We start from the raw sequence: 14,298 nt of genomic DNA, 5'->3' as shown, positions 1-14,298 counted from the left end.
AGGAATAGGCCCGAGGAAGCCCTATTTTTGCAGGAATCTTCCTGCAATGGGTCTCTAGTATAGATTATAAATGGGATTGTTTTAAAACAGACATAGACTAATAGAAGAGAACAGAAAGCCCAGAAATAAACCCACACACAGTCAACTGTCAACAAAGACAGCCCCTTTGCCTTTCTTCTTTTCCCTCCCTGAATGTGGATGAAAGGACCAGAGATCGTATACTCCCCTTAACCACAAGACAATAAACATGAACACACAGGTCTACATGGCAGAACACCTGGACGTGAAAGGAGCTAGGGTCCCTAAGCCACCATATCAGGTCTGGACTATCTACCTCTGGACTTCTTATTGCATAATGCATAAAAGCTATTATAGTATGGTTTTCTATTGGTGCAGCAGAATATGCTTGTAGTGGACACAAATATAAAATTCTCACATAAAAATCAAATTAATAATTACAGAAAAAAATCCTTGGGATGTCTTTATTCTTGGAAAAAAACGTCAATAACAAGCTTGTATTTTTGTTTTCTTTACCTGAAGAAAACAATACCACATAACCAATACCCCCCAAAAAGGGGGCAGGGGTGTTTGATGGTGATGAAACTCCAGATTCCAATACTAAACAAAAATGAGATAAGGCCGGGGGAGGGAGAAGTGCATGAATGTAATACCAGACAACTATGGTCTTATACAGGTTTTATCTAATACTTCCTATACATCAATTTCAACTGTCAGTAACAAAAATAAAGTTTACTTCTTGGGCAGAGGGAATTACAATTCAGTTTTTAAGTCTGAACCTTTAAACTTGGGAAGCTTTCTTCTAGGTCACCAGCAAGGGTCTTATCAACTTCATATAGGATTTTAAGAAAGTCTTCCACCTGTGAGTCAAACAAAAGAATCAAATAACATAAGTAGAGGAAAAGTGAACTAAGATATTGATTACCAACTATAAAAATGCTCTGTCTGTGATTTTTAAATAGCCCAGAGGAAAAGAAATGATGATATATTCCCAGATGACAATAATAGTACTTCCTGAAACATCAATGAGGTGACAAGATCTTACTATTTTGTTTTACTTTTAAACTAGTATTTACTCTCCCACTGATTCCCCTTTAGGTTCGTTAATGAAGTTTTATTTCCATCCTCCTTCCTGCCATGTCCCTTCACGAAGTTTTATTTCTATCCTCCTTCCTGCCATGTCCCTTCACTCTCATATTTTTTTAAAATATATTTTATTATTGAGTTTTTACAGAGAGGAAGGGAGAAGGATAGAAAGTTAGAAACATCAATGAGAGAGAAGCATCGATGAGCTGCCTCCTGCACACCCCCTACTGGGGATGTGCCCACAACCAAGGTACATGCCCTTGACCGGAATCGAACCTGGGACCTTTCAGTTCGCAGGCCGACACTCTACCCACTGAGCCAAACCAGTTAGAGCCACTCTCATATTTTCATATTTCACTTTCCTAAAAAAAGTTCCTATCTTGAAACTGCCTCTAATGAAAACAAGCAAATGTGATGTAATTCGAAGAACCAGAAAAACCTACTGACTGTACCTAAGAACCTTATTTTTGATTAATATATGTATTATCTACTTCCTAACAGAAAAGAATACTGTAAATTCAGTGTTGATTCCTTTCTCTTAAAACCTGAACTGTTCCTCAGGATCCTCCATGACTTATCCAGCAGTCATCTGTCTGGCAAAGGCAGTAAGTCGTGTGAATTGTAAGCATTATCTTGCTTGACAATGGCCTCAAAAATCAAGTAATCCTCTGAAACTCAATTACCTATACATTTACTCCCACTCACCATAGGGCTATAGGAAGGAAGAAGGTTTTGAAATGCACAGGAACACTTCTGCTTGCTTAACTGGCCCTCCTTTAGTCCCTTAGTCACAGTTTCCTAAAACAAAACAAAACAAAACAAAAAGAAAGGAAAATTTCTAAAGCTGTATCTGGCAAATAAATGCAAATCCATTTATACAATTCTCCACTGATCGTACAGGCATTTCAAAGGTCCCAAACTGAACCCAGTATCATTCTTTCCTGTGTAACCCAAACACGTGCTCCATTGCAGTCCTTATTTTAGTGAAGACTGCCACCACATACCCACCTACCCTACTACACACACCAAAAACCTGGAATACAGCCAAGGCTTTTCCTCCTCTGCTGCTGACCCCTTCCCTTGAGTGTTCATTCTATCAATAATCTGTTATCCTACACCTCCTCTCCACCCACACTTCCATTGTTTAGACAGGCTCTCATTTCTCAGATTCTTTTTTTTTCTTTTTTGAGTATAGATATATTTATTATTTTGACTGGGTAATGGTATCATAGATGTATATATAGGCTAAAGTTTTTCAAATTGCACTCTTCAAATATGTACAGTTTACTGTATGCCAATTATAAAAGCATAGAACAGACTGATGAATCTCAGAGGGAAAGTAGGCGTGGAAAGAGATTAACCAAAGAATTTATATGCATATATGCATACCCATGGACACAGAAAATAATGTAGTGAAGATCTAGGTTAGGGGCGGAGGGTAGAGGGGGGACAATAAAGGGGGGATAGAGGAGAACATCTGTAATATTTTCAACAATAAAGAGAAATTTTAAAAATAAAAAGTAATAAAAATTACTGATGTACCAGATTATTCTTGAAGATTACAGTCACAAAAGCCTGTTGATTGGTCTCTAGATCTCCAGACTCAACTGTCTCTAATCTTCTCTCTTGCTTTTGGAGTAATCTTTCTAAACAGATCTTATCACTTGATGCTTTTTAAAGAAACCTTTAGTAGTTCCCGTTTCCTCCAGATTAAGTCCAAACTCCATTAAGTATGACACGTGGGAACTTTCCTGTCAAATCCTGCTTTAACCTCAGCCCACCTTTCTCCTGTATCTCTACCACTTAAAAATTAGGAAACATCTACGTCCCTCTCTCCAAAATCACAAAAGGAACAGCAAACAATGGGAAAAATACTTGCAATGGATATTCAGAAGATATAGTATTACCCATGGAATTCCATGCCAATAATCAAAACTAATAAATTTATAAAGCAGGAAACACAACCAACATACAAATATATGTAAAGATATTCAAACCCACTAATAATAAAAAATGCCAATCAAAATAAGGTACAATTTAATCACCTCTTGAATTTTACTTGACATAAAATTATAATACCCAATAATAAGGATCAAGTAAAATCAACATTTCACATGTCAAAAGCCTTTTCAAAAAATGTAGCCATTATGCCTCAGTCATCTTCACATTTATAATGTCAAATCTAGTAACCTAACTTCTGAAAACCTATGCTAAGGTAAAACAAATCACCAGAATAACAGAAAGTTGTTTTGATAAATATTTTTGAAAAAACTTCAATGAATATGAATATATAGTCTATAGTTATGTTCATATATTTTTATCCTAAAATATATGAACAATAAGGATATGCTCAAAGGAAGAATAGGCTAATAAATCTGAATGTATTTAGGAAAACTATTCCTTAAAAAAAGTTTACAATCAATTTTATAAATTGATTTTTTGGCAAATTAAGTATTAAACTGGCTCGGTAAAAAGTCTTTCAGTGAATTGATCTAGTCAGGAGAAATGCTTACAATGTCATGTTAAGTGAAAACTGTATATATAGGTTATAAATATGTGAAAAACATATACATATATAAAAATATACCAAACCACATCAGCTGCTGGTTTAAAACTTATAAGCTTATGGTGACAATTTCTTTCTTCATTTTGCCAAAAATAGTAACAGTAATAATAAAGTTGGGAACATTAAGCAGTTCATACTTTTGCTGAAGAAACCATTAATACGTCTTTCTTACCTTTGTTAATGCCTGAAAAATATTAGAAAGAAATTCACACGAAATATCCTTTAAGATTTCCAAGTGGAAATAATCTTGGGTTAAATCAAACTTTTTAGTTTCTTCTGTGTTAGACTCTGCCAAATTCTCTGGTTTCTTCTGACAATGTTCCACATTTTGTAAGACACGAATCAGGCTGTCTATTAGAGAAAGATCTACTGTACAAACAAATCAAGAGGCATGAGATTAGCCAGTTAAGTTTGGTTATTCACTCATCATTCATTCATTCATACTGAATATCTATTAGTGCTAGAGATACTTTAGGTACTACAGTTATAGTGCCACACAAGATCATCAAAGCCTCAGCCTTCAAGAGACTTATATTTTTATACTCTCAAATGTGCAAATGAGTAAAGCAGGTCATTTCGGATGTTGGTTAAGTTGTATGAAGAAAATTAAAGGGACTATAATAAAGCAGCTGGCAGGGGAGGCCCTCTGAAGAGGTTGAGAACAAAAGGATAAGAAGAATCAATGCAAAGAGCCCAGAAAAATATTTCAGGCAGAGAGAACAAGTGCAAAAGCCCCAAACAGGAAATGCCATGGAAGGTCTGAAAACTAAAAAGGCCAGTGACTTACACTGTGTGAGCAAGGAGGGCACAAGATGAGTTTAGAAAGTTGGGCAAGCCCTGCTGGTGTTGCTCAGAGGTTAAGCACCAACCTATGAACCAGGAGATCACAGTTCCATTCTCTATAAGGACACATGTTTTGGGCTTTATCTTCAGTAGGGGGCGTGCAGGAGGCAGTCGATCAATAATTCTCTCTCATCATTGATGTTTCTATCTCTCTCTCCCTCTCTGAAATCAATAAAAATAATTTTTTTAAAAACCTATATCCTCTAGTAAGGATTTTTTTTTAAAGGGAGAAAGAAACCAAATGAACAATACAAACCTGGGCTTTAAAATCTGACAGAATTTAATTTAGTGCACTAAAATGATACTTGCCTTTTTCTACCTTTAGATACTCCTGTTCAACCTTTGAAGCATAGATGGCAGACAATACTGAAAAAATAGAGGCCAGAACTGTTTTCTGTTCTTGAAGTATGATGGGTGGATCATCAGACTGGCAGAATTCATGGCAGACTAGGTCAAAAAGTAAATTCCAAGTGTCTTTTCCAGTATCAGGACACTGTACTTAATAAAAATGATAAAGAAAATAGTACTTTAAAAACAGAAAACAATTAAATGAGTAGATACAGTGCTTCCCCATATAACATCTTACCAATTGCTTGCATTCCATCATCTACTGTAGTAAGTAGCTGTAAGATGTGCATGTAAACATCGAGTCCTTCCAGATTTTCAGAACTAAATATAAAAAGCAAAAGCACTGAATCAACAACTTTACTATCTAAAGGATTGTAACTGTTCATCCATTCATTCAACAAATACTCATCACTCTGTACTAGTTCACTCCCAGAGGTGTTAAAGATAAAACAGGGAACAGGACAAAATCTCTGTACTCACTGGAGCTTACCAGTTTGTTCTAATGGGGAAATCAGTAAAAAAACAAGTATCCTATAATATAATCAACATGAACAAGACAAGAAGAAAAATTCTTTTTCACCTTGTCACATGAAAACAATGCAGAAACCTGAGAGGTGATACTTCATCATTCTGGTTTACCGGAATAATCAGGAGGGGGGAAAATGACTTTTATAGAATGAATGTAAGGTTCACTACACCAAGCACTGACAATAATGAAGTTCTTAAAACTTCACAGGATTATCCTAGCTCCCTCGCTCAGAATACTAAAACCATGTTAAGTATAATTTTTGTGTTCAACAGCTTGGATTCCTAGAAGCTCACAATCCTAGTTCTTCAACCAAACAATTATGTAAAAACATAGTAATTAAAAGATGGTCTAGCAAATATTTAAGTACCTACTGTTTTCAGGTACTATGTTAGGGGCTGGGAAAACAGAGATGTATAAAACACTGTTTCTACCATCATGAGGTTTACAGTCTAAAAGGAAAGAAGATAAAGGGGCAATAGCAAAGTAATAAGAATGTAATTCTAGAGGAAGTCCAAGGTATCACAGGAACACATAGCAAAAAAACTTCATTTACTTTGGAGAATCAGTAAAGGTATCTTAAGAGAAATATTGTCGACACAGAAACCTGAAGGGGCAAAGAAATGTTTGAAGTAGAGAAGTCATAGTGTGCAAAAGCCTGGAGTTACGAGAGCTTGGTTCCGTTGAAGAAATAAAGGAAATTTCATATGGTTGAAACACAGAGTACAAAGAGTAAGTAGGGAGAAGCACTATGCAAGAACTTTTAAGTCAAATTTTTTAAAACTTTGAACCTTTTCCTAAGAAAAGCAACTGAAGAGTTTGAAGCATGAAGGTGGGATGATCACTACAGTGTGCTCTACAGTCGAGGCTTGCAAGAAGCAAGCCTTGAACCAGGGAACTCAGGTAAGAATGTTGCAGTTGTCCAGGTGAGAGACAGTGGCCTGATGGTGGCCTGATGGGATCCCAGAAAAAGTCAGGACCAAGGCTTGCAGGCTGAGTGGCCAGGGGAAAAGAGTGGGATGGGGAAGAACTGGCAACAGCTTCCACATTCTTCCCTGAGATTGAGAATACTAAAGAAAATTTGGGGGGAAATGATGAATTTAATCCTCATTTGGATAAAGGTCATAAAATTAATAGGCTTTCATGTGGGTTATTAAGCACTAAGAATGCACAACTGACCACTAAACAGATCAATTCATAAATTAATTTTCTAGTCACTAACAATAAACAGTTTCAATAACCTGCAAGACCTAGTAATCACTCTTGGGAAGATTCCAAAAGCCAGTCAGTTATCCAAGACTGGCATATATTTACAAGAAGCAAGAAAACAAATATATGACATTAGCTGAAGAAGTTGTTAAATGTCCAATGGAAAATAAAGCAAAGGAAAATCTTATCTACTTGATTTATATTACACAAAATTGCTTAAGGTTTTAAGACACTAAAGATAAATAATGCTGACAATAGCCTACAGCTAATTAGTATTAGAACAGGTACTTTGTAACCATTAATAATTCTTGCACAGACCAAATATACTGTCACCACAAATACTAGTAGTAAACCAAGCCTGATAAAGATCAGCTATGTGCTATTCATCCTGTCGGAAGGAAATTAAGATGACTTATTATCTAAGGATACTTCTAGCAACTAGATTTTCCCAGAATATTTTGTACAAAAAAGCTCACCTACCGTACTTGTTTGGCAGCTTCAAGCACACAGGGCACAATTCTAAACACTCGTTGATCTTCAGAATCTTCCTGGGGTTGGCCCTGAGGCTGAACAGCCCCATTTCTAATCCATTCCAACATTAGCTTCTCATCCAAATCAAAGAGCTTGTCTACAACCTCCCCCACCTTCACCAGCAAGTCAACTGCAGAGAAAAAATCAGATATTGAAATGAGAAACAAAATTTTAAAAGCAGTAATGTTAATCGAAATTCCTAAAGCTATCTGAACAACGCCAATCTTGCCAAAGCATTACTTATTCCAAGAGCAAAAAGTTTGCCTCCTTTGTTTGGGAGTTTAAGAAGAAATTTTACGCCCTGACTGGGTAGTTCAGTTGGTCAGAGTGTGTAATCCAGATACACCAAGGTGGCGGGTCTGATCTCTGGTCAGGGCACATACAAGAATCAACCAATGAATGCTTAAATAAGTGGAACGACAAAGCTATGTTTATGTCTCTCTCTCTCTCTCTCTCTCTTTCTCTCTCTCTCTCCACCCCTTTCCTTTCTCTCTCTCTAAAATCAATGAATAAAAATTTTAAAAGAATTTTGTATCTTTTTCTAAATAATATTTTTCAATTACAGTTGACATACAATCCATTAGTTTCAGGTATACAACATAGTGATTAGATATTTACTTATCTTACAAAGTGATCATCCTAATAAATCTAGTACCCATCTAACATTATATAAGAAATTTTATATCTTGAGTTGAAGTACTTTCTCTCCTAACACTTAGCCTTTAGATGACCTCCAGAAATAGTTACCTGGTTTCCTAACAAAAAATAATCAAAATTTTTTCTAGCCCTGGCTGGTGGGGCTCGCTGATTAGAGGATCAGCACATGGACTGAAGGGTCGCAGGATGATTCCTGGTTAAGGGCACACACCTCGTACCCTGGTTGCAGGGTCCCCCGCCGCAGTATGGGTACATGTGAGAGGCAGCAATTGATGTGTCTCTCTCACTTTGATGTTTCTCTCTCTTCCCCTCCTCCCTCCCTTCCACTCTCTCTAGAAATCCATGGAAAAAATACCCTCAGGTGAGGATTAAAACAAAAAGATTTGTTTGTCTTTTTAATTTTTTTCTATATTACATGGTGACTTACCATTTGTTGAACTTGACATGATGAAGCAAATGCTATCATAAATAGCTGGATGTTCCTGGATTCTTCCAACCCAGACACTGGCCACTTCTGTCTGGGAAAGGCATGTAAGCAACAATCTACAGGATAAATAAATGTGAGCTTAATATCTATCTTTTAAAAACAGTAAAGGAAATTCAAGAATAAAGAGTTAACTCTATTAGCCTCCCTTCTGGGTGAGTACAAAAAATCCATAAAAAGAGGAAAACATACCTGCTTGTTTCCAGCAAAGTAGGAGGGTCTGAATCATACAAACAGTGCAATAATACCTGGCTACAAAAACAAAACAGTTAAACCAATATGCATTAATTCTCTCATTTTAAATATCAAAGCAGAGTTTTCATTTAACTTTTGAAACTTTTTAATTGTGAAATATAGCATATATATGTAAAAGCCTGTGATAAAATCTACACTCAGTGAATAAATACAAAGCAGAAAACAGAACAGTGCTGCATCTCCATAGCCCATATGTCCATTCCAAATCACAATTCCTTCCCATCTAGAAATTACTATCCTGACTTTCCAGCAGTCATTTATTTGCTTTACTCTATATTGTTATTATTTAATATATGTTGGCTTTAAACTTTATATGAAAGAAATTATATTGCATGCATTTTTGTGAGTTTTAGTTTAGATATGCAAATAAGACATTTAAACATGTGTTTAAGATCTACCCATGTTGTTCCTGTAGCTACTGTGCTTTGATTCATTGCTGCTGAACATTCCATTGTATGAATGTAACACAATGTATTTTTCCAGCCTATTACTGATGGGCACGGGTTAATTCCAATTTGTGGTTATTTCAAGCAATGCTCCTATAATGCTCATACTTTTTCTATGCGCATCCTAATATATGTGTGCATGCTTTCTCTTACCATATATCTGCTAGTGGCATTGCTGGGTCACAATATATGCCTACCTGCTAACTTGACTAGATAATGCCCAACTGTTCCAAAGTAGTTGAACAAATTCATATCCTGTCATCAATGTAAACTGTTCCAGAATAATTTTAAGATAATCATTTATTGAATTAATAAAACTTAACATTACTCATTCTCAGATTTTTGACAGGGACCATTAGAGATCAAGCACAGTCCTGAGTCATATACTCCATGAATGATTATCAATTACTGAGGGATAAATAGCTAGGATCTGAAGTCCCTCCACACCAAGAAGAGGTAATATCACTTGAATCCCATAATAAACCCTACAGTCCTAACTGGCAATACTGCCCAAGACAGGTTTCTAAACTACTGTGGGCACAAATTTATTTGCGATTCTGATTAACAGCCATGAAGCCTTTGCCTAGAATATGAATTCACTCACAAAATTTAGCATATATTTCCAAGGCTAGATATAGGTGTACTCAAACCTCTTAAAGTAACCAGGGTTTCCACCATTAAAAATCCTCTACCCCCAACATTCCTGTCTGGAGGAGACAACTAGCCTCCAAGCACAGTACAAAAACCTTTGAACCACAGAGGCAATCCTGTGTGTTCTGGTCTGTTGAAGTCAGAGTTATCAGGGTAACTCTGTCAACAAGTCTAGTTTATCAGACTCTCTGAGCCTTTGGGGTACCTGAGCCTAAACTGTTTTGGACTCTAATCAGGTACCCCATGTCTAAGCTCTGACTCACTGGTTCCTATCCTACCTGATTTACCACCTGCTGATGATAGAGGTCCCTTTCCTATAAAAATCTTGATTCAGCCGAAACCGGTTTGGCTCAGTGGATAGAGCGTCGGCTTGGGGACTGAAGGGTCCCAGGTTCGATTCCGGTCAAGGGCATGTACCTTGGTTGCGGGCATATCCTCAGTAAGGAGTGTGCAAGAGGCAGCTGATCGATGTTTCTCTCTCATCGATGTTTCTAGCTCTCTATCTCTCTTCCTTCCTCTCTGTAAAAAATCAATAAAATATATTTAAAAAAAAAAAAAAAAATCTTGATTCATGACCATAAATAGTGTGAAAGCTCCTAGCTACCATCAAAACACAATGAGCCCAACTGGCGTGGCTCAGTGGTTGAGTGTCAACCTAGGAACCAGGAGGTTACGATTTAATTCCTGGTCAGGACACATGCCCAGGGTGTGGGCTCGGTTCCCAGTAGGGGGTGTACAGGAGGTAGCCAATCAATGATTCTCTCTTATCACTGATGTTTCTTTACTCTCTCCCTCTCCCTTCCTCTCTGAAATCAATAAAAATATATTTTTAAAAACATACACACAATGACATTTCTGGAGAGTGTTCATCAAGAGAAAGGAAGTACTACATTTCATAATATTTTCCTATCTCTCCTATGTATCATGAGTTCCTTAGGGATATGAAATACAAATCTATTTTTTTAAACATACTTATTATGTAGTAAAACTTACCCAAGATTTTTATCATGGCTGATGGACACACATATCTCCTGGAAACAGGCCATATTACCTAAAATTCCCACACAGATTTCCTGTCAAATCAAATTTCACAGGTCACAATAGCTCTAAGTTGACAGACACATAAAAGAATAAACACTTGAAGAAAAACTTTCACTGAACCTTGGGCAATAGAACAGGAGACAGCATATAGAAGTATATTGCCTGCACCCCAATCTTAACAAGCTCAGACTATCTGGGAAGGGATGGGAGACATGGGAAGAAGATCAAGGCAGGCAGAAGTTATGGAAGAAAAAATATTTAAAAAAAAATACATTTTATTGATTTTTTACAGAGAGGAAGCGAGAGGGATAGAGAGTTAGAAACATCGATGAGAGAGAAACATCGATCAGCTGCCTTCTGCACACTCCCTACTATGGATTTGCCCGCAACCAAGGTACATGCCCTTGACCGGAATCGAACCTGGGACCCTTGAGTCCCCAGGCCGACGCTCTGTCCACTGAGCCAAACCAGTTAGGGCTGGAAGAAAAAAATCTTATGGATACACTGAATCTTAAATGATTGGTAGGATTTATTTTTCTTTAAATATATTTTTATTGATTTCAGAGACAGGGGAAGGGAGAGGGGTAGAGAGATGAAAACACCAATAAGAGAGAAACATCGATCGACTGCCTCCTACTGGGGATCAAGCCCACAACCTGGGTATGTGCCCTGACCAGGAATTGAACCAGTGACCTCTTGGTTCATGGGCCACACCAGCTGGGCAACTGGAAGGATTTATATATGCAAATAAGAAAGACATTTAAACAAGGGGCAAAGTATCAGGAAAGGCAAAAAGGGAATAATGTACATGGCTAATACAGTGGACAGTAAGGAAAGCAGTCTGGCTACTGTATAAGGTGAGAGAACAGCATGAGATAAATACAGCAGGTAAAAAGGATCAGGATTAAGGGTCCTGAATGCCAAGAAGAGTTTAGATTTAATTTAGGAGGTTAAGTAGAGCCATGAAATCAAGGAACAGGACAATATACTGCAACGATATTTAAGGAAGATGACTCTGGCAGCAAAATGCATTGAAAAAACTTTAAAAAACTCAGTAATAATAACTGTTATTTGGCACTTACTATGCCCAAGCACTGCTCTAAGCACTTTCTATGTATTGTCTATATATATAAAAGCCTAAAAAAAAATAAAAATAAAAATAATAGGGAAAACAAAAAGCCTAAGCCTGGGGCTGGAGATTGAACCTGCTACCCAGGTATGTGTCCTTGACTGGGAATGAAACTCGTGACCCTTTGGTCTGCAGGCTGATGCTCTAAACACTGAGCAAAACTGTTCAGGGACAGGCTCAGGATTTTTAAAAGCTTCTTAGGGCAAAGCTTCTTAAAATGTGGGCCTTGGTCCAGAGCAGTAGAATCACTTGGGAACTTGTTCAAAACCCTTAATCCTACCCCAAACCTACTGGATCAGAAACTCGGGGGTGCGCCCAGAAATCAGTGATCCTGGGATATGTTAAAGTTTGAGAGTCCCCATCCTCAGTGATTCTAATGTGTGGCCAAGTAGCTTATAGACATGTATAATGATATGACTAATTCCTGAAACGTGCCATTCCTGATGTGTTTATTTTAAGTAGTAATCATGAATCAACGTATTTGTTAGAAAAATATGAGAAAATCATATAACTGTCAAGCCTTTTCTATATATATAAAACCCTAAGTGACCAGTCAACCGTTTGACAGTTCGACCAGTCGCTACAATGCACACTAACCACCAGGGGGCAGACGCTCAAGCAGGAGCTCCCTCCTGGTGGTCAGTGCACTCCCACAGTGGGAGCGTTGCTCAGCTCGCTCAGCTTACCAATGGGCACCAGACACCAGGCTCACAGTTGGCGAGTGCAGCTGCGGCGATACGGGCCTCTCCTGCCTCTGCAGCAGCGCTACCAGGCAGCGGCAGCGGCAGGTGCTCTGGGGCCGGATGAGCAGGAGTGGGAGCAATGTGGCGCCTGGCCCAGGCTGAGGCTCCTCCTCCTCCCCAGCCTCCTGCTGCTTCACATACTACTACACCCCTTGGGGATGTTGGACTGCCGGGGATCGGGCTGAAACTGGCAGTCCCACATCCCCTGAGGGGTCCCAGATTATGAGAGGGCACAGACCAGGCTGAGGGACCCCACCAGTACAGCACTGTATTAAATCAAATTTTAATTCAACATTCAATTTGTAAAAACTTGCTATAGAATTCTCCACTTCGTAATTTCAAAGGGAGAAAGAAAGAGAGACAATAAGTACAGTGGTTATACTGAATGGCAGGCTAGGCTCAAATCCCAACTTAATTCTTTCCTAATTGTAAGACCTTAGACTAATTTCTTAAGCTGAGACCTAATTCTTTTATTTATAAAGTAGAGATAAATGCCTACCTCATAGAGTAGTAAAACCAAATATTCAGTTACTCATAATTATAATTACTTAACAGACATTAGTCACCTACAATATGCGTAACACATAGCAACCTAAATGGCACTACAGCAAAATACATTGCACAGAACATAAAGAGTAAATGAGAAGTACAGGTAATTATTTGGGAGTTTATTATCAGCAATGGCCACTGAGAGCTTACTTCTTTGGGAAATGTTGGAAGAAAAGTATCATCTTGGATAATAGATGTGAATATTGAGAGGGGAGGGAAAGGGAGGCCCCAAGATGGTGATGATCACAGTAAGCTCCTGAGATGCTAAATTAGAAGGAAATCTGAAGGGTAGATTTTATGCTAGGAAGATGAATTAGATTCAGATTATGGAAAGTGTTGAATAACCGGCTGAGTTTAGAATGAAGATTTTTAAGCAGTGGAGGATTTTATGACTAAAAAATGGCAATAAACAGAAATGGAAGGTCCAGGCACTGTTCCCTGTCCTGCCACATATTAGCAGCATAACTTCAGTTATGCTTATCTGAAAGCACTGATCTCCCTGGTCTAGCCCAAATCTAAAATTCTAGGACTCTAATAATTTTAAATAGCACATTACCTAGTACCTGGTAATGTTCAATAAGCATTTGCAACTGATTTGTAGCCAGTAAGAAAATTAAAGTGAGAAAAATGAAAGACTGTCCAGCATTATGTTATTGCTCCAAAGAGGAGGCATAAAAATGTACATACTTACTCTTAATCGAGGACATTTGGATTTGGCCAATACACCCATAAATATTTTAGGAGCATTAAATTCTTGGAGAAATGAAGCCACATCCTGAAAATAAAAATGATAATTAACATGGATGTTGAATGTTCCTCTTTAAACCCATAGCTTAGGCAATCGTAAAAAAATTTTAATTCCACATATACCTACTTTCAGGCCTAAGAAAAAGTTAGGAAATGCGTAAACATTAATGCTAGAAAGTCTTTGTGGTAGCTGGTCCCAAGGCCATGGAACAATTTCATAAACAAATCTAAACTACTTGTGATATTCCAGAGGGCTGTTCTCTTTTCTTGCCTTGAATATATTAACACTAGAGGCCCAGTGCACAAAAATTTGTGCACTCAGGGGGGGAGTGGGGGGCCCTCAGCCCGGCCTGTGCCCTCTCGCAGTCTGGGGCCCCTCGGGAGATAACGACCTGCTGGCTTAGGCCTGCTCCCGGGTGGCAGAGGGCAGGCCCAATCCCTAGGTGCAGCCCCTGGTCGGGCTCAGAGC

General features: G+C 38.1%; 1 protein-coding gene across 1 annotated transcript in view; it reads right to left on the bottom strand.

The window, feature by feature from the left end:
* Positions 1-468: 468 nt before the first annotated feature.
* SAAL1 (serum amyloid A like 1) overlaps positions 469-14,298 on the bottom strand; it is a 17,067-nt gene continuing 3,237 nt past the window's right edge. Inside the window, exons 2-11 of the mRNA XM_006768406.2 lie at positions 13,774-13,857; positions 10,614-10,693; positions 8,461-8,520; positions 8,212-8,327; positions 7,077-7,257; positions 5,100-5,182; positions 4,823-5,011; positions 3,843-4,039; positions 1,810-1,902; positions 469-878 (exon numbers count right to left, since the gene is read on the bottom strand). Coding sequence (XP_006768469.1) covers positions 786-878; positions 1,810-1,902; positions 3,843-4,039; positions 4,823-5,011; positions 5,100-5,182; positions 7,077-7,257; positions 8,212-8,327; positions 8,461-8,520; positions 10,614-10,693; positions 13,774-13,857 — 1,176 coding nt within the window. The 3' untranslated portion in view covers positions 469-785. The remainder of the gene's footprint in view (positions 879-1,809; positions 1,903-3,842; positions 4,040-4,822; positions 5,012-5,099; positions 5,183-7,076; positions 7,258-8,211; positions 8,328-8,460; positions 8,521-10,613; positions 10,694-13,773; positions 13,858-14,298) is intronic.

This window comes from Myotis davidii, unplaced genomic scaffold (genome assembly GCF_000327345.1).
Source record: "Myotis davidii unplaced genomic scaffold, ASM32734v1 scaffold1363, whole genome shotgun sequence".
Classification (NCBI taxonomy): domain Eukaryota; kingdom Metazoa; phylum Chordata; class Mammalia; order Chiroptera; family Vespertilionidae; genus Myotis; species Myotis davidii.
This window is presented reverse-complemented; position numbering and strand designations above follow the sequence as displayed.